The sequence below is a fragment of the Aedes albopictus genome, chromosome 3, assembly GCF_035046485.1.
Source record: "Aedes albopictus strain Foshan chromosome 3, AalbF5, whole genome shotgun sequence".
NCBI classification, from domain to species: Eukaryota; Metazoa; Arthropoda; class Insecta; order Diptera; family Culicidae; genus Aedes; species Aedes albopictus.
This window is the reverse complement of record NC_085138.1, coordinates 62,090,816-62,111,308: the sequence shown is the minus strand read 5'-3', so window position 1 is coordinate 62,111,308 and position 20,493 is coordinate 62,090,816. Positions and strand designations below refer to the sequence as shown.

The 20,493-nt window shown below is 40.4% G+C and overlaps 1 protein-coding gene across 1 annotated transcript; it reads right to left on the bottom strand.

Moving 5' to 3' along the window:
* Nucleotides 1-9,618: 9,618 nt before the first annotated feature.
* Nucleotides 9,619-10,438, bottom strand: LOC109399718 (uncharacterized). Its single transcript, XM_019672228.3, has 2 exons — nt 10,092-10,438; nt 9,619-10,019 (listed from the first exon to the last, which is right to left on the bottom strand). Exons 1-2 carry the CDS (start codon nt 10,236-10,238, stop codon nt 9,774-9,776), a joined length of 393 nt encoding a protein of 130 aa, XP_019527773.3. The 5' UTR covers nt 10,239-10,438; the 3' UTR covers nt 9,619-9,773.
* Nucleotides 10,439-20,493: the final 10,055 nt, after the last annotated feature.

Sequence of the window (20,493 nt, the reverse complement as noted above, 5' to 3'; positions counted from 1 at the left end):
TTCAGCCTTTTTAAACTTTCAGCCTTTCATAATTCAGCCTTATGTTATTCAGCCTTTTGTTATTTCAGCCTTTCGTGTTTCAACCTTTTGTACGTAACCCGTTACACCTTATCTGAATCGTCGGCTGGCTAGTAATATTTCATGTTTAAAAAGATAAGAGGAAATCAGTAGTATAAATTTCTATGAGCACTTTCACAGTTATTAACTGAGAGCTGCCTTTGTCTATGACTATTTTGCACGAGTATATCGTGTGGCAGACACGAAAATACTCAATGCCCAAGGAAGTCAAGAAAATTTCCTTTACGAAAAGTACATGGACCGACCGGGAATCGAACCCGTCACCCTCATAATGTTTATGCTGAATACCCAGATAAAACAAGAAAAGCATGGAAAAATAGATTGTATACTAGCGCATGAGACCATCTTAGCGCCAGTCTGTTGAAAGCACGACAAAAACAGCCAAATCGAGAGCAAACCCAGCTGCTGCGGTTAATGACATCAGGTGATTTCAAGCATCAGCAGCCAGCCAACAAAAATCAACGTCAATGTACCTGCGTTCTTTTCCCATTATCAAGTGCACCGAACCGAGCACAAAACGATCATCTCCTGCGCGTCCGCGTCCGGTGCGGTGGTGTGGTGTTGGAACGTTAATCTAAGTGTTTACAATTCGCAACATCGTCAATTTGGCACTACAAAAAAAAGCAAATAACGATAACCACACAGTCAGTAGTGTACACTGTACAGGTGCTGCGCGGTAGCGATGATACAAAAACGACTACACCCAGGGAGTGATTTCAGAAACGCAGAAACAAGTCGTTACGCGGATAAGTGGATTGCGCGATGATATGGCCACCGGCTGCCGGCGCCGGGTGTTTGTGATCTTCCGTTTTCTTCGGGGCAATCAAAAGGAAGATAACGACGCAACCACGCCAGTCACGGTCGTCGTAAAGGTGCGAAGATGAAGGAAATTCGTTTTTTTTTGTGGTTTGTGGCTTAGAATGTCATTAAGATCTTATTTTTGTGTAGCCATTAAATTCAAATTACAGATACTGTTAACATAATGAAACGCATTATTTGCAGCATATTGATTAAACAATCAATCCTAAGTATGAAAATATGAAATACGAAAGAAATTTACTCGGTCATATACGCTAATTCCCGTCATATCAGACAGGAAATAGCCAATAATTACAGCTATTTCAACCTACCTTTGCCAATGGCTCTTGAAAGCAAAAAGATGTAGACTATCAATAACTTTACGACGAAGGATTGCGTACGACGAAGGCAACCGCACCAAACCAGCAGCTAGCCGGATTGTTCTTCATCACCGTTTAATTTTCACTTCGCCAGATACACTTGTTGAACCAACCTTCAATTCACACAGAACAAAAGCTCTGTGAAAGTTGGATTTCACTGCTGCAGTATGCAGCAAAAGCTGTCAAATTAATTAAATGAATCACTTTTTTGTTGTCGGTAAAATGTAAACAATGCAAACGTAGCTAGTTTAATAGAACAACACCAATTTTGGTGTTTCAAACTCTTTTCCTATTAGACGTTTTGTTTTTGTTGTTGAACTTATCTCATCCTCATGAAGGCATATTGTTTTTCCAGACACCACAATCCGCAAGATAACTTCCCCGGCCAATTGAGACCGCAATCGAGCACCATCCCAAGCAGAAAACAAGAAATGATATGGACGACGACGATGATGATGAACCCGTCCAATTGTGTATCCTTCCAAGCTTAGTTATGTATGGGGGTCAATACGATACGATGCGATGGTCCGTCTGTCCATCGTTGTTTGTTGGTAACAACAATCGAAATGCTTGCGCTCTTGTCCTTCAGAATTCCATACCCCAGGATATGGAAAAAGATACATAAATAAAAGCGAAAAATCGAACAGAATGCTGTGTATGTGTGCATAAACGGATCGCCATTTGAGAACGGCGCGATGGACCGGACGGTCGTCATGGTGGCGTGCCATGTCCGGTTCGGTCCAGCAAAGCGTCGGTAATTTGCCACTTTGGTGGTGCCAGACAAGTTTTCTTTTTTTCTTCGTTTTTCCTCGGTTCTTAGACAGACAGATGGAAAATGGAAAGTAGAATGAAAAAAAAAAATCTAGAACGACAAAGGGATTTCAATTTAGGGAAAACGTGATCCGTCGCTGGGTTTTGCTATCAATTTCTCTTTGGGGCCATCTATTAATAACGATGTGATACAATTAGAAAATTGTGACTCCATTGTTGGAAATGTCGATAGGATCTGATGAAGGTCATATCGTTTCCAACGTTTCTCTTCTTGTTCCGAAACCACAGAAGCGATGCTTTGAATATGCTCTTGTTGAAATTTCAAACAACGTTTTTCTACCAATTTCATGGAATGATCTGTCTGATGGGAAGAAATCCCACCGAAGGTTCCAGAGAAATCCTGTTTAGAGTTCCGAAGGGAGTCCTGACTAGAATTGTCTAGGATGCCTGAGGGAATCGTGTTTAGGATTCCACAGAGGAATCCTGCCTAGAGAGGAATCTCTGGAGGGGAAAATTGTTTTTATAGGATTCCGGATGGAATCCTGTTAAAGGTTGCAGAGGGGAATCCTGTCTAGAATTCCAGAGAGAAATCTTGTCTAGGATTCCAGAAAGGATTCCTATTTAGGTTTCCAGAGAGGAATCCTGTCTAGGATTCCAGAGAGAACCCCTGTCTAGGATTTCAAAAAGCATTCCTGTCTAGGTTTCTAAAGAGGAATCCTGTTTTTGATTTCAGAGAGGAATTCTGTCTAGGATTCCAGAGAGGATTTCTGTCCAGGATTCCAGAGAGTAATCCTGCTCAGGATTCCAAGAAAAAAACCCTGTTCAGGATTCCACAAAGAAACAAAATTCCAGAGAGGAATCCTATCTAGGATTCCAGCGAGGAATACTGTCTAGATCCTGTTCAGGATTCTAGAAAGGAATCCTGTCCAGGATTCTAGAGAAGAATCCTGTCTAGGATTCCAGAAAGGAATCCTGTAGAAGATTCCTTACAAGGAATTCTGTTCAGGGTTTCAGAGAGGAATTCTGCCCAGGATTCCAAAGAGGATTCCCCTCTGGAATCCTAGACAAAGTTTCTCTCTTGAATCCTAGACAGGATATCTCTCTGAATCCTGTCTAGGACTCCACTGTTTCTGTGTATGATTCTAGAGCAGAATCCTGTCCGGTTTCATGTTGGTTCCAAGTATAGGGCATAATAATTCCTTACCATCCCTATTACCATTCCACAAGATCCACGCCATTCACTCCCGCCCTTTTTAGCATCAATCCTTCATGCTCCATTTCCACCAAAAATGAAAGAAAAAATCCTCCTGCGTGGCAAACCCACCTAACGATACCGAAAACCAGCAAACTCATTTGTTTTAACTGCTAGTTAACGATCTGTAACATTTTCCTCATTCGAAAAAAGCCTCCAGCTCCTACTACAGAAGAACACGCGTCAAACATGCCAAGAGCAGGCAATTTCCTTTCAAACTACACTCGACCAACCATGTTCCACTTTATTCCGCAAAATTTCCGACTTCCTCCCACTCTAAACCCAAAAGCAGCTGCAAAAAAAAATCCAAACTCACCGCCACTGATCGAAACAGTCTGAGCCAGGAGACCAAAAGCGCACAACTGACTGGAAGGAAAATCCTCTTTAAGCAATTTCCCCCCACTCGCTCCTTGTGCCGATAACGAGAGGATAACAATAAAACAAGGTGGGCACTGGCACCCTTTCTAGCTATAGTCGCCGACGTCCGTCGCCACCAGATTCACCGGACACATACACACACACAGCACAATAAACAGAAATTGGAGAAACATGACTCGAGAACAATGTTCGACTCTCCGGGTCATATGCTCCGTTCCGCTATACACAAACACTACATGTAGGTACGATTATACATGTTTACAATCTGGCGGCGGCGCCGCCTCGGAGGACAATCGGGGAGGAGGGAACTACTGTTCCGGTACTACTGGCTGGCGGCGCGCGTCTGGAAATTGGAATACCATTATGCGGCGGTATCGATTTCGAATCCGTTTCGATCCGGTGGCGATCTGTGGCATCGGGTTTAAATTTTCTTTTCTTTGGTAGGACGTTTATTTGAGCAAAGAAAAGAAATAAACTTACAAACAGGATGCAGATGATTATAGTTTCTTTCCTAGACAGGAATCCGAGACAGGAGTCCTCTCAGGAATCCTAGACAGGATTCCTCTCAGGAATCCCAGACAGGATTCCTGTCAGGAATCCTAGACAGGATTCCTCTCAGGAATCCTAGACAGGATTCCTCTCAGGAATCCTAGACAGGATTCCTCTCAGGAATCCTAGACAGGATTCCTCTCAGGAATCCTAGACAGGATTCCTCTCAGGAATCCTAGACAGGATTCCTCTCAGGAATCCTAGACCGGATTCCTCTCAGGAATCCTAGACAAGATTCCTCTCAGGAATCCTAGACAGGATTCCTTTCAAGAATCCTAGACAGGATTCCTTTCAAGAATCCTAGACAGGATTCCTTTCAAGAATCCTAGACAGGATTCCTTTCAAGAATCCTAGACAGGATTCCTTTCAAGAATCCTAGACAGGATTCCTTTCAAGAATCCTAGACAGGATTCCTTTCAAGAATCCTAGACAGGATTCCTTTCAAGAATCCTAGACAGGATTCCTTTCAAGAATCCTAGACAGGATTCCTTTCAAGAATCCTAGACAGGATTCCTTTCAAGAATCCTAGACAGGATTCCTTTCAAGAATCCTAGACAGGATTCCTTTCAAGAATCCTAGACAGGATTCCTTTCAAGAATCCTAGACAGGATTCCTTTCAAGAATCCTAGACAGGATTCCTTTCAAGAATCCTAGACAGGATTCCTTTCAAGAATCCTAGACAGGATTCCTTTCAAGAATCCTAGACAGGATTCCTTTCAAGAATCCTAGACAGGATTCCTTTCAAGAATCCTAGACAGGATTCCTTTCAAGAATCCTAGACAAGATTACTTTCAAGAATCCTAGACAGGATTCCTTTCAAGAATCCTAGACAGGATTCCTTTCAAGAATCCTAGACAGGATTCCTTTCAAGAATCCTAGACAGGATTCCTTTCAAGAATCCTAGACAGGATTCATTTCAAGAATCCTAGACAGGATTTCTTTCAAGAATCCTAGACAGGATTCCTTTCAAGAATCCTAGACAGGATTCCTTTCAAGAATCCTAGACAGGATTCCTTTCAAGAATCCTAGACAGGATTCCTTTCAAGAATCCTAGACAGGATTCCTTTCAAGAATCCTAGACAGGATTCCTTTCAAGAATCCTAGACAGGATTCCTTTCAAGAATCCTAGACAGGATTCCTTTCAAGAATCCTAGACAGGATTCCTTCCAAGAATCCTAGACAGGATTCCTTTCAAGAGTCCTAGACAGGATTCCTTTCAAGAATCCTAGACAGGATTCCTTTCAAGAATCCTAGACAGGATTCCTTTCAAGAATCCTAGACAGGATTCCTTTCAAGAATCCTAGACAGGATTCCTTTCAAGAATCCTAGACAGGATTCCTTTCAAGAATCCTAGACAGGATTCCTTTCAAGAATCCTAGACAGGATTCCTTTCAAGAATCCTAGACAGGATTCCTTTCAAGAATCCTAGACAGGATTCCTTTCAAGAATCCTAGACAGGATTCCTTTCAAGAATCCTAGACAGGAATCCTTTCAAGAATCCTAGACAGGATTCCTTTCAAGAATCCTAGACAGGATTCCTTTCAAGAATCCTAGACAGGATTCCTTTCAAGAATCCTAGACAGGATTCCTTTCAAGAATCCTAGACAGGATTCCTTTCAAGAATCCTAGACAGGATTCCTTTCAAGAATCCTAGACAGGATTCCTTTCAAGAATCCTAGACAGGATTCCTTTCAAGAATCCTAGACAGGATTCCTTTCAAGAATCCTAGACAGGATTCCTTTCAAGAATCCTAGACAGGATTCCTTTCAAGAATCCTAGACAGGATTCCTTTCAAGAATCCTAGACAGGATTCCTTTCAAGAATCCTAGACAGGATTCCTTTCAAGAATCCTAGACAGGATTCCTTTCAAGAATCCTAGACAGGATTCCTTTTAAGAATCCTAGACAGGATTCCTTTCAAGAATCCTAGACAGGATTCCTTTCAAGAATCCTAGACAGGATTCCTTTCAAGAATCCTAGACAGGATTCCTTTCAAGAATCCTAGACAGGATTCCTTTCAAGAATCCTAGACAGGATTCCTTTCAAGAATCCTAGACAGGATTCCTTTCAAGAATCCTAGACAGGATTCCTTTCAAGAATCCTAGACAGGATTCCTTCCAAGAATCCTAGACAGGATTCCTTCCAAGAATCCTAGACAGGATTCCTTCCAAGAATCCTAGACAGGATTCCTTCCAAGAATCCTAGACAGGATTCCTTCCAAGAATCCTAGACAGGATTCCTTCCAAGAATCCTAGACAGGATTCCTTTCAAGAATCCTAGACAGGATTCCTTTCAAGAATCCTAGACAGGATTCCTTTCAAGAATCCTAGACAGGATTCCTTTCAAGAATCCTAGACAGGATTCCTTTCAAGAATCCTAGACAGGATTCCTTTCAAGAATCCTAGACAGGATTCCTTTCAAGAATCCTAGACAGGATTCCTTTCAAGAATCCTAGACAGGATTCCTTTCAAGAATCCTAGACAGGATTCCTTTCAAGAATCCTAGACAGGATTCCTTTCAAGAATCCTAGACAGGATTCCTTTCAAGAATCCTAGACAGGATTCCTTTCAAGAATCCTAGACAGGATTCCTTTCAAGAATCCTAGACAGGATTCCTTTCAAGAATCCTAGACAGGATTCCTTTCAAGAATCCTAGACAGGATTCCTTTCAAGAATCCTAGACAGGATTCCTTTCAAGAATCCTAGACAGGATTCCTTTCAAGAATCCTAGACAGGATTCCTTTCAAAAATCCTAGACAGGATTCCTTTCAAGAATCCTAGACAGGATTCCTTTCAAGAATCCTAGACAGGATTCCTTTCAAGAATCCTAGACAGGATTCCTTTCAAGAATCCTAGACAGGATTCCTTTCAAGAATCCTAGACAGGATTCCTTTCAAGAATCCTAGACAGGATTCCTTTCAAGAATCCTAGACAGGATTCCTTTCAAGAATCCTAGACAGGATTCCTTTCAAGAATCCTAGACAGGATTCCTTTCAAGAATCCTAGACAGGATTCTTTTCAAGAATCCTAGACAGGATTCCTTTCAAGAATCCTGGACAGGATTCCTTTCAAGAATCCTGGACAGGATTCCTTTCAAGAATCCTAGACAGGATTCCTTTCAAGAATCCTAGACAGGATTCCTTTCAAGAATCCTAGACAGGATTCCTTTCAAGAATCCTAGACAGGATTCCTTTCAAGAATCCTGGACAGGATTCCTTTCAAGAATCCTGGACAGGATTCCTTTCAAGAATCCTGGACAGGATTCCTTTCAAGAATCCTGGACAGGATTCCTTTCAAGAACTAGACAGGATTCCTCCCAGGAATCCTAGACAGGATTCCTCCAAGGAATCCTAGACAGGATTCCTTCAAGGAATCCTAGACAGGATTCCCCTGTGGAATCCTAGACATGATTTCCCCTGAGGAATTCTAGACAGGATTCCTCTCAGAAATCCTAGACAGGATTCCTTTCAAGAATCCTGGACAGGATTCCTTTCAAGAATCCTGGACAGGATTCCTTTCAAGAATCCTGGACAGGATTCCTTTCAAGAATCCTGGACAGGATTCCTTTCAAGAACTAGACAGGATTCCTCCCAGGAATCCTAGACAGGATTCCTCCAAGGAATCCTAGACAGGATTCCTTCAAGGAATCCTAGACAGGATTCCCCTGTGGAATCCTAGACATGATTTCCCCTGAGGAATTCTAGACAGGATTCCTCTCAGAAATCCTAGACAGGATTCCTTTCAAGAATCCTAGACAGGATTCCTTTCAAGAATCCTAGACAGGATTCCTTTCAAGAATCCTAGACAGGATTCCTTTCAAGAATTCTAGACAGGATTCCTTTCAAGAATCCTAGACAGGATTCTTTTCAAGAATCCTAGACAGGATTCCTTTCAAGAATCCTGGACAGGATTCCTTTCAAGAATCCTGGACAGGATTCCTTTCAAGAATCCTGGACAGGATTCCTTTCAAGAATCCTGAACAGGATTCCTTTCAAGAATCCTGAACAGGATTCCTTTCAAGAATCCTGGACAGGATTCCTTTCAAGAATCCTGGACAGGATTCCTTTCAAGAATCCTGGACAGGATTCCTTTCAAGAATCCTGGACAGGATTCCTTTCAAGAATCCTGGACAGGATTCCTTTCAAGAATCCTGGACAGGATTCCTTTCAAGAATCCTGGACAGGATTCCTTTCAAGAATCCTGGACAGGATTCCTTTCAAGAATCCTGGACAGGATTCCTTTCAAGAATCCTGGACAGGATTCCTTTCAAGAATCCTGGACAGGATTCCTTTCAAGAATCCTGGACAGGATTCCTTTCAAGAATCCTGGACAGGATTCCTTTCAAGAATCCTGGACAGGATTCCTTTCAAGAATCCTGGACAGGATTCCTTTCAAGAATCCTGGACAGGATTCCTTTCAAGAATCCTGGACAGGATTCCTTTCAAGAATCCTGGACAGGATTCCTTTCAAGAATCCTGGACAGGATTCCTTTCAAGAATCCTGGACAGGATTCCTTTCAAGAATCCTGGACAGGATTCCTTTCAAGAATCCTGGACAGGATTCCTTTCAAGAATCCTGGACAGGATTCCTTTCAAGAATCCTGGACAGGATTCCTTTCAAGAATCCTGGACAGGATTCCTTTCAAGAATCCTGGACAGGATTCCTTTCAAGAATCCTGGACAGGATTCCTTTCAAGAATCCTGGACAGGATTCCTTTCAAGAATCCTGGACAGGATTCCTTTCAAGAATCCTGGACAGGATTCCTTTCAAGAATCCTGGACAGGATTCCTTTCAAGAATCCTGGACAGGATTCCTTTCAAGAATCCTGGACAGGATTCCTTTCAAGAATCCTGGACAGGATTCCTTTCAAGAATCCTGGACAGGATTCCTTTCAAGAATCCTGGACAGGATTCCTTTCAAGAATCCTGGACAGGATTCCTTTCAAGAATCCTGGACAGGATTCCTTTCAAGAATCCTGGACAGGATTCCTTTCAAGAACTAGACAGGATTCCTCCCAGGAATCCTAGACAGGATTCCTCCAAGGAATCCTAGACAGGATTCCTTCAAGGAATCCTAGACAGGATTCCCCTGTGGAATCCTAGACATGATTTCCCCTGAGGAATTCTAGACAGGATTCCTCTCAGAAATTCTAGACAGGATTCTTTTCAAGAATCCTAGACAGGATTCCCCTTAGGAATCCTAGACAGGAATCCCCTGAGGATTCTTAGACAGGATTCCCCAGATGAATCTTAGACAGGATTCCCCTGAGGATTCTCCCAAGTAACCTTAGACAGGAGGTATCCAGTATTCTTTTCAGAAACCTGGACAGGATAGGTCTAGAGAATACTTGTGTTCTAGTGGTGAACGTCAGGACAGGACGGATTCTTCAATAACAATAATAGTCCTCAAGGATATCAGTTGCAAATTTTTGAGATTTTATTTTTTGTTCCGCAGAAATCTTCTTCGAATTTTTGGTATCATTTTTAAGGAGAAGGATCTTTTTTTTTCAATTAAAGTTTTAGGGTTGCGAGATCATAGAAGGGTTTGGGGAAATTGCAGGTGACGGGTTTTACAGGACCAGGGAGGTGTAGGGAAGGGCAGCGGTAGCAGCATACGGGAATCCAGCAGCATAAGGCAAGGCAGCAGTGTAGGCGGCGCCGAATGGAGCGGCAGTGTAGGCAGCTGCTACCGGAGCGCTGTAGGCAGCCAGAGCTGGCGAAGCAGCCACGACGGGAGCACTGTACGCACTGTAGGCAGCTACTGGGAACAGTGGCTTGGCAGCGACGCAAGCAATGGCCAGGACGGCGAAGAAGATCTGCAAGAATAACCCATCCTGTTAGAACACCCCTTCGATGTCTCGAACTCCTCTCCACCAGAAAGAACTTACCACTTTGGCGAACATGTTGAGGCTGGAAGTGGTTTTTGGTTTGGTTGCAGGTGACAAACTGTGCCTTTCCCGGCGTTCGGGACACGGTTTTATACCGACTGATCCACCCCCACAGATCACGCACGATCGCATGCGATCAAAAGACATCGCCAAGTCGCCAAGTTCCGAAAATTCCTTGACCTTGTCCTAGCTGATACGTGTCAGTGTCCAGCAGTTTGCTTCGGAATCGAAATCGATTGCAGTCGTTGTCGTCGTCTTCGTTGTCTTTCAGACAACAACAATTCAGTTTCAATTTAAATGGTCATATATTGTTTCGCACCAATCGAATTCATATGCCGGTCCACCGCGCACCGCTGCAATGGAAGAACGGAACGGTCAGTCAGTCAGTCTCAGTCAGTACCAGTATAGTGGAGTGACAAACCATGTGCGCACGTTGCAATTTGATTAGGATGACATCGCCGTTGTATGCGATACGATGATGTGTCGCATCGGCCAGTAGCGGGGACGTGTGGGACAGCAGTTTGATGAACGGACAGACGACGACGGTCGCGAAATTTGGACCGAAATTAGCATACCGCAAATGGTGAACGGTCGTCGTCGGTCGTTTCGATCAGCTGTGTTGGACGACGGTGGTTTCAGTTAAACTCAGGGTGGTCTCATGTTTAATTTGTGCTGCAGTAAATGGTATTCGAGTTTCGGATGAAGAACTTTGCTTGGCCAAAACCACTGTGCAATGATAAGCGTTGCTTTATGCTCTTGTTGTTTCCAAATGCACTGATGAGTTCGTATGGACGCTCATCAGTCTAGAGGAATTACTTGCTTCTGGAAATGAATACGAGCAAAACAATTGCAGACATAAATTGCTCTCATTTCATTACAATTATTGGAAAAATAACCAGATTCCGACAGAATGCCTTACTTTGAGATGAATAATTCCCAGATTATGAGTTCAGAAACAACTATGCAAAATTGTAGAAGTCCTAAACATATCCTGTCATGAACACTAAATAATATTTAGAAAACATTGCGTAAGCATAGTTACGGTATGTTTCATAGATTGCATCATGGCGGTTTCAGGAGGATTCAAGGGCGTTCTAGGGGAGCTCAAGGGAGTTTCTGGGGCGCTCTTCGGAGTTTCGAATAGTTTTGAAGGCCTACCAGGGGGGCTTCTAGGGGTTTCAAGAGCGTTCCTGAAGGTTTCAAGAAGTTCTCGGGGTGTTTCAGGGGTCTCAGGTGAATTCAAGGCCGTTTCAGGGGGTTTCAAGAAGTTTCACGGAAGTTACAGGGATATTCCAGGTATTTCAGCAGATTTCAAGACCTGTTCAGGCGATTTCAGGGCAGTTTCAGAGAGTTTCAACGGGTTTCAAGAACGCTCCAGGGTGTTTCAGGGGCGCGCGTTTCAGGGCTATCCCAACGGTTTCAGAGGGATTCAGAGGCATTACAGAAAGTGTCAAGGGAATTCAGGGACGTTCCATCGGTGCTCAAGGGAATTTCTGGGTGCTCTAAGGGGTTTCCAAAGGTTTTGGAGGCCTTCGCGGGGGGCTTCTGGGGATTTCAAGAGCTTTCAGGATGTTTCAAGAAGTTTCTGGGGTGTTCCAGGAGTCTCAGGTGATTTCAAAGTCGGTCCAGGGAGTTTCTGGGGTATTTTATGGAATTTCAAGGAGTTTCAGGGATATTCCACGTGTTTCTGGGGATTTCAAGGCCTTTTCAGGCGGTTTCTAGGGAAATTTAGAGAGTTTCAAGTGGTTTCAGGGGCGTTCCACGTGATCTCAGGGGCGTTTCAGCGGCTTCAAGAGATTTCAAGGCCGTTCTATGGGATTTCAGAGGCATTCCAGAAAGTTTCAAGAGGCTTCAGGGGCGTTCCCGCTGGTTTCAAGGGCGTTCCATGAGGTCTCAGTAGGTTTCATGGACATTCCAGGGATTTTTAATTAGTTCTCGGGATTCCAGATTGCAAAGCCGTTCCATGGGATCTCAGGGGCATTTCAGGGATGTTTCAGAGCGATTCAGGGCGATTCTGAGAATTTCAAAGGGTGCATTCTCATGGACATTCCAGGGAATTTCAATTAGTTTCAGGGGGGCTCATTTTCGGTTTCTGAAACAATTTTGGGGTTTTGGGAACAATAGGTGGGACTCAACCGCTGCATGCCAGAACAGGCACTGTTTGAGCCGCACCTCCTTGGTGAACAGACGCTCGGGACGTATCTCCTCAATCTAGATGAAGTCAGAAAGACAACAGTGCCCAAACTACACTGGCGAACTTTGTCAGCAATTAATCTGTGGAAGCATGAGGTAGGAACTTGTGAGGGCTAGAGCTATGGCATTCATTGTCGTCGCATCATTTTGTAGTTCAAACGGTTTCAGAAGATTACACGGCCATTTCAGGGAGCTTCAGGGGTTTCAGGGGCGTTCCAGACTAGAGCTTCAAGGGCTTTCAGGGGCGTTGCATTGAGCGTTCCAGAAGTTTCGAGGAAACTCAAGGCTCAGGGGGTTGCAGGGAGTTACAAGAGGCACCTGGAACATTCTTGAAACCTCCTGGGACGGCCCTCGAGTCCCAGTTGGTTTCAGGGGTTCCAGGGGTATACAGGAGCACTCTGGGCAGTTTTGGGGCGTCCCAGGATGTTTGAATTGGTTTCGGAAGCGTTCTGGAGGTGTTTCAAGGATTTTTAAGGGGGTTCAAAGGCGTTCCGGAGGATTTCACGGGCCTTTCATGGGGGTTATGGGATGTTCCAGGACATTTCAGGAATGTTCCAGTGAGCGGCTTGCGAAGCCTTAAAGCTCCACTGAAGAACTCCAAAAACTTCCATGAACGTTCCCTAGATTCCCCCGAAATCCCGCATTGAAAGCCCCTTCGGAAACCCGTCCAGAAAGCACCGGGAACCCTTTCGAAACTGCTGAAACTCCTATGACATTGGAAATTAAATTTTGACGAACTTGTTTTATCACAATTTCATAATTTGAAATTAAGAGTAGCGGAATGAACCGTTCAACAATTAGCGAGAACCGTTAAACATTGGGATGAGTTCCAGACTTCAGGGTTCCAGTATATAATTCCATATAATTCCGCAGAAGGGATTACAAGCAAGCACTTCAAAACGTTATCCTTTCTTGAAATTGGATTTCATCGCCCTCTCAGTCAGATTGCCTGAGCCCTACACATTGGTCGGGCTCCATAGAAAGGAGCGGCCAAAACTACCAAAAAACGAATTTGATATTTTTAAACTTTATTTTATCTTATAACAAAGTTAATGTATTGTAGTTTTATGATTCTTAATTTAAAGCATGCCGGCTTTTATATTTCAACGACATTTTCACTGCCAAAGTGGCCTATGTCACAAATTTGAAAAATGAACCACTCGAAAAAAGTAAAATATTAATATTTTGAGAATGTAATACGTGTTTTATGTTATCCAGCATATGAAAGCTTGTTGTTTAACAGTTCGAATGCATGTATGGTGCAAAATTAATATGTGACAAAACATTTCAAATTTTCATATATTATACCTTAGGAATTTTAGTAATTTTTAAGTTAAAAAACGGTTCGTGTCGTCACGTGTCGCCGCAATTTCGAATAGTACATCTTAAAAATCATGCTCAGGGCTGCGTAAAAACGTTTAAATATTTTGCAGAAATTTGCTGGTTTTCAAATTAGAGCTGTTTAAAAAATTTATGTTTTTTCATATATTTTACGTTTTTTTTTTATTTTTGACTGAAATAAAATTTATCTTCCCACATTTCTTACACGTTTTGAACAAACTTGATTGGATTTGATCGAAAGTTGATCATTCAATTCAATTCAAATTGATTTTCTAACAAAAAAACTCAAAAAGTGTGGAGTTTACTGACCTATACAGATTTTTAAATTATTGAAGTTACGTAATTTTTGAATACCCCTTTTGAAACACTAAAAATACTATATAACATATCTAGACAACCTATAACTTCAGTTAAACACATAAAAAGAGTTTTGGCCGAACTTTATCTTTTTCCGACCATTGTGCCCTAGTCGGATTTCAAGAAGAATTTTAGCATGTTAACTGTATTTCGACTGTCTGGTTGATACTGGAAGAGATTGCTTTACAGTCTTGAAAGAAATGAAAATAGGGTAAGTGTACCAATTATGGCTATAGTACCAATTATTCGCCATAGTTGATTTTCACCCTTTAACGATATATATCAACAATAATAAAAATGTGAACAACAGATCACGTTCACAAAAGATGGATGCACACATTTCAAGTCCACATTTTGCTCAAATTATGGTAGAAATAAATCAGTTTTCCTTAAAATTTCGGCTTCCTTGCACCCATTTTCGCCATAGTGTACCAATTATGGCTAATCCCATAAGAAATGCATGCAAATAGTGCGAAAAGGAACCGAAGTTAAAAAATGAAGCCATAACTGGTACATGGTTCCTATCATTGGCACACGCTGTAATAAATACTAAAAGTAGTTTTGGCTCCGTTTTTATATTTTTCATGTAAAGTATGGAAACTACACTATCTTTTAACATATGCCACAAAAGTTCAGCCTATTGGACGCAGTGGCTTAATTTCCCCAACAGGGGAGGAAAAAAAATCTTTTAACATATTGGTGTTATTCGTTGGTCTTCTCGTTATTTTTGTACACATAGTTTTCCTTAGGTAGTGCCATAATTGGTATAGGCACCCTACTTCTTTTTTATCTTGTCCGACGTTTCGGTTCGTTTGGGACCATCTTCTGGGAATCTAAAAGATTATTTAATAAATCCATTATAAAATCTTTAGAAATAAAAAACTTTACAATTTTTATCGATTTTTACAAATTTTTCGTTAGTTTGGTTCTATGGAACATCTAAATGTCATCGGTAAAATGTGTCAATATCGGTAAGGTGCTTGATAAAATAGTGGTATTTTTATTTTCGTCGAGACTGGAAAGCCATCTCTTCTAGGAAGAATTTCCTAGCCAGACTTCTTGAGCGAGGGAAAAGGGGCGGAGGGGCAAAATGCTTTTACTACCAAACCAAGCGTTCCTTCAAGCTTAAATCAGCAGGGTGTTCCTTTCCCACTCAAAACGAAGCATAGGAAGGCAGTTTGTTAAGTTTGTTATTTTCTTACTTCGAACGGTACTTCTAACAAAAAGAAAAGGACGCATATGATATTCAAAATAAACATACTATCTCCCTGTTGTAATACTATGGTTTCATTACCTAAATGGTTTTCAAAGTTGCAGAGAAGTTTAACGAAGGTGTGTGGCTAGGATGTGTTAAAAAGATTCCTTGCGGATTTTCCGAAGGGTTTAAGCAAATATACTATGATGATTAACCTGGGCTTGTTAGTCGAGTCAAGTACAAGACACTGAAGACGACCTTACAGTTGAGGTCGAAATATGTATCTGTCAAAGGATGCAAATTCTTAGTGGAATTCAAAGGAACAGTACTTAACGCGATTTTCTATTTACGTAAATTTACTATTTTATATATAGTTATATATAACCAAATATTTTAAGGGAACCTTCAAGAGAATTTCTGAAGGAAGGCTTCAGATGGATTTCAAAGCGTTTCAGGGGACTTTGGGAGGCTTGAACGAGATTGATCAGGGGTGTCAGTGGGATTCAATGCGTTGAATCGTGTATCAAGGGTTTTCATGACGCTCCATGTCGGTTCAAACGGGCTTCAGGAGATTTTAAAAAAGGACCTTACCATAAAAGGGCCTCAGTGGGGTCTCAAAGCCATCTCAGGCCGTTTCAAGGGTTCAGAAGGTTTTGTGGCAGTTCTAGGGAGTTTCTGGGGGCTTCATGGGGCTCCCGAGAATTTTAGGGGGGGGGGGGGTCCTGGGGGCGTAAGGGAAGTTCCTCAGAGCGGGTTTAAAAAAAATTCTTGAGCATTAACTTTGTTCGTAGTGCTTCAAATTATCACTGGTTATGCTTGTTCATGCAATGGCCTATAGTCAAGGAGCTCATTGTCACCCTTCAGTAGATCAGCACCAAAGGCACGTTCTCCTCCATTTGGGAAATTTGTGTTTTTTTTTTATCTGTATTAACGAGATTTTTAGCCCTAAGCTAGTTCATCTCGGGACCCACGCTTTACTTCCCTTCCGAAGGAAGAACTCACATTTTGCGAGTTTGTCGGGAGTGGGATTCGATCCCAGGTCCTCGGCGTGATAATCAAGTGTTCTAACCATCACACCAGGTCCGCTCCGCAGAGGTTTTCAGATGGTGCGCCGCGAAGCCTTACCAAATGCACCACACAGTTGTTTTTAGTTTTGAACATGCTACAAGATTAACGAAAAACACTTATAAACACCGACTAGCAACGTGAGTAACTGATGGCCATGTTATATTCTATATGAAATGATATGTTAACCTTTTTGATTTTTGAACACATTTTTAAAACATTATATCTCAACATGTACTCGATGAAACTTTTTCAATTTTTTTTTTGTGTTACAGCTTAAATCTAAGGCTTTCATATGCAGCTACGTTTGAGGTTTTATATTCACTACAAAAAATATGAAAAATGTGCTTATGTAGTTTACGATATTCAGAAAATTACCATATTTTGCATATATGACCTGCCAAACGTTTTCCACCAATAACAGTTCATTAACTGAGCGAAAAATGCATAGGACCTACTCTTCATATGTAGCTAAGTAGGTCCTGTATAAAAATATTACAATAAGAGAGTTTAAAAAAGTTGAAAACACTTGGCACTTTAATTGATCAAAATATGATAAATATCCAAATAATACTCTGAACATATACAGATTTTTCATATTTATGGTAGTGAATATAAAACCACAAACGAAGCTGCACATGAAAGCCTTAGGTATAAGCTGTAACACAAAAAAGATTGAAGAAATTCCAACGAGTGCATATTGAGATATGATGTTACAAAAATGTGTTGAAAAATCTTATAAGTTTTACTAAAAGTTCTAAAACTTTCAGAAAACTCATTCGATCTCGCTCAAATCTTTAGCAACGGAGCTTCAATATATGGTTTATGTTTGGTCAAAATTTCAGCGTTTATGATTGACGTATATTGACGTATAAAAAAGTTATAAACATATAGAATGAAAAATTATTTTGACCAAAAAATTGCTGTACGGACAATTGTTTGATACACTGTATAACTTTGATGCAACTTTGAATGGAATTTCAGGAAAAATCGGTAAAAAATAAAACTTCACAGAAAGTTTGAACGAGTTTTACGAAAGAAATAGCAAGTTTAACTTTAAGGGTCGATTTCTTCACCTCGGCTTAACCGGTAAGCCAGGCTTACCCAAATAGTTAAACCTGGTTTAACGCTTAAGCCAGAGTGAAGAAATCGCCCCTAAATAGAATAAACCTTTAATTTGAGACTGAGTCGATAGATGAATTGCTGACGAAATTCTGAAAAGTATCCTCCTGCGTTAATCGTTTGTAAAATTCTTACAAGAGGAATTGTGGGTACACATTTTGGAAGAATACTACAAATGTTTAGTCACCTCATGACTTCATAAAATTGACATTGTTTAGCATTTTTCGGTGAAAATCTCTAAAAAAAATCTAATACTACTTAATGTAGGAAGAAGCAAAGAAAAAAAATAAAAAAAATTACACAGTGGAAAGAATCGCAAGCGAGTGATGAGAGAAAATTAGGAAATTCATGCGAGAGTCACGTTACTTGCTGGATTTTTTTTTTGTGTTTCATTAATAACAAGTGGCACCGATCGATAGAACTATAGATAAGTTGAGAGAGTTAGGGCTTCTTCACAAATGTCATAACGCTGGAGGGGCTGGGTGGGCGTCCTTCATGATGAAGAAACAAAAAAAATATTTCCTTGCAAACAGTGTTACGAATCGGTGTGCGGGTATCAAAACAGGCCAATTTTGGCGTTATGAGATTTGTGAATGAACCCTTAAAATTAAGTAGAATTTTTAACTTAAAGGATTTGAAAAATGAAAAGAATTTCAAGAAGGGCGAGCGGCCTGGAGATTTGAAGGGGGCCATGCGGGGTTTCAGAGGGGTTTCATGAAATTTTCAGGAGAGGGGGGTTTCAGAGGCGTTACTCAAGCGTTACGAAGGCGTTTACGGTGGTTTCTGAGGGTCTCCGGTGCGTTACATGGGATCCATGGAGGTTTTAGGGGGATTTCGCAGGCGTTTTAGGAAGCTTCAGAGGATTTCTGACGGGTTTCAGTAGCGTTATGTTTCGGGGGTTTAAAAAGGTGTCAGGGGTGTTACAGTGGGTTTTGAGGGGGTTAAAGGAGCCTACAGTATTTGATACATTTTGTATCACAGCTACTTAAGAGCTTTAGGGAGAATTCAGCGGCGTTTTAAGGCGATGCTTAAAAGTTTCAGGTGGTTTCAGAAGAGATTCAAGACGTTCCAAACTGTTTACGATTGTAGATCCGATGACCTATACTCATGGGAGCTCTTAGAGATTCTTAAATGAACATGGATCTCACCACTTATCAGCACAAAGTCGTAAGCATGACTTTCATTCAACCATTTAAGCACACATATGCATGTAGATTCGATGACTTATGATCAATAAAGTTCTAAGGAAACCTCAAACAGTCCCAAACCAACACCACCCCCCTCCTTCTTTGCTCTGAGCAAGCCCTAAACTCCCCTAACTCCACGTACAACTTAATTCCCTTAAACCATTCTTATCCCCAATCTAAAACACTCCAACTACTCTGAGCACAATCTGATTCCATTTACATAGGTAACGATACCTAAATGGAGGAACCTAAATAGATTTTACCTAAATGGATTCGACCTAACTGGAGGTTTGAGTGTATCTATTTTTTATTTTATTTTTTGAAAAAAAAAGAAAAATCAAGGTATGTTTTTTTGGGCTTTGTGGAAAAATGCTGAAAAAAACAACTTTATTACCATAAAAACGAATCGCAATACTTCAAAAACCCATACCTATTTAAAAGTTTTAAAGGTCCATAGTAATATACAAAAACACTGGATAAATTCAAAAGGTGAAAATTCATTACGAAAAATTTATTTTTTTAAGAGTTTCTATGAAAAATTGTAATTTTTCAAAAATCTCTCAGGCGAAACCTATAGATGTTTTTTTTTAAGAAAATCGAAATCCATATATTTATAAATGCAATGGTATACATGGGACCGCGCATGCTTTGCGAACGGAACTTCCGAATTGTATCGTCTTTGTTTTGTTCTGTTACTGTTAGTTTTCACCAAGGAAGGATTTTGAGGCAACATACAATGAGAAAAGAAAAATTTTTAGAAATCGATTTTACATACGTTTTGAACTGGGAGACTTGGACTTGAAACGTCAGAAGACGCAGAAAGCAAAACAAATTTCGCCGAGAATAGCTAGTGCTCTATTAAAAATGGTACATATATGTATGTAGTAGCGTTGAGCATATTAATTTTACGATCATCGTTTTTTTTTAGAACAGCCTAGTTAGTATAGGTACTCTATACATACAATCAAACGACTTCTTCAGTCCTTAGCCGTGTGTATTAACGATTTTTTCTAAATAAGGACTGTATCGGAAATTAACTATAAACATTCACAATTGCCTAAAAAATAATCTATTCGAAGTAAACATAACTTTATTTTTAGAGATATTATAAAAAATCTTTTAAACGAAGAATGGCAGTTCTGATTTTCAAAAAATAATCATTTATAACTTGGACTTTTATCTCAAAGATTGCACATATGTTTTTAAAATTTTGGACACCTCAAAATTTCAAATTGCGAAAACTGTGGGAAAATATCCGGACAATTCTCAAAAATGAAAAAAGGCCATTTTTCGAGGAACGCTTTTTTTATACGTCTTCATAGAACGATTACGCAAATAAAAAATACATAAAGTTGCAAATTTGCATTTTTTTCCAATTGGGTATGTATATAAATTCATTGAAGAGGTAGATTTACCAGAGAACGGAATTTTTAAAACTCTGAAGATATTTAAAACAGAGTGTCAAAGTTCAACCAAAAAGTGGGTGTTTTTGGGATAGAACATATTCTAAATGTTGGAGGTTTTTCTATCCAAAATAAAAATTTTAAAAGTCGTTACTGAGTGATATGTTATATGTATATGTGCATAACTGCAAGTAATAATCATTATTTTCCAGATTTTTCCCCGTACAATTTTTTTTCGCTACAAATTATCTAAACGTTAAAAAAAACAGTTTATTATTTTGTGTGGTATACTTATAGAACCATATTTTCACATTTTTCAAATTTCTTCAAGTTGTTCTAAACTAAACTATATTGTGAAGATTTCATAGAAGAACCGGAATAAAAAGACCAACCGTGCTTCGAGATAGAGCATTTTGAACATTTGTAGTTAATTTCCAATGCAGTCCTTAAGCTACAAGGAGATTGAAATTTTATATTTTTTATAATTTGTGATGATGTTTTATTTAAAAAAAAAAAATAATTTGAAGATATGTTGAAAC

Coding starts and splice junctions, on each gene's coding strand:
- LOC109399718 (XM_019672228.3), bottom strand. CDS start 10,238: ATGTCTTTTGATCGCATGCGATCGTGCGTGATCTGTGGGGGTGGATCA. Junction 10,020..10,091: donor TCAACATGTTCGCCAAAGTG/GTAAGTTCTTTC, acceptor TTATTCTTGCAG/ATCTTCTTCGCCGTCCTGGC.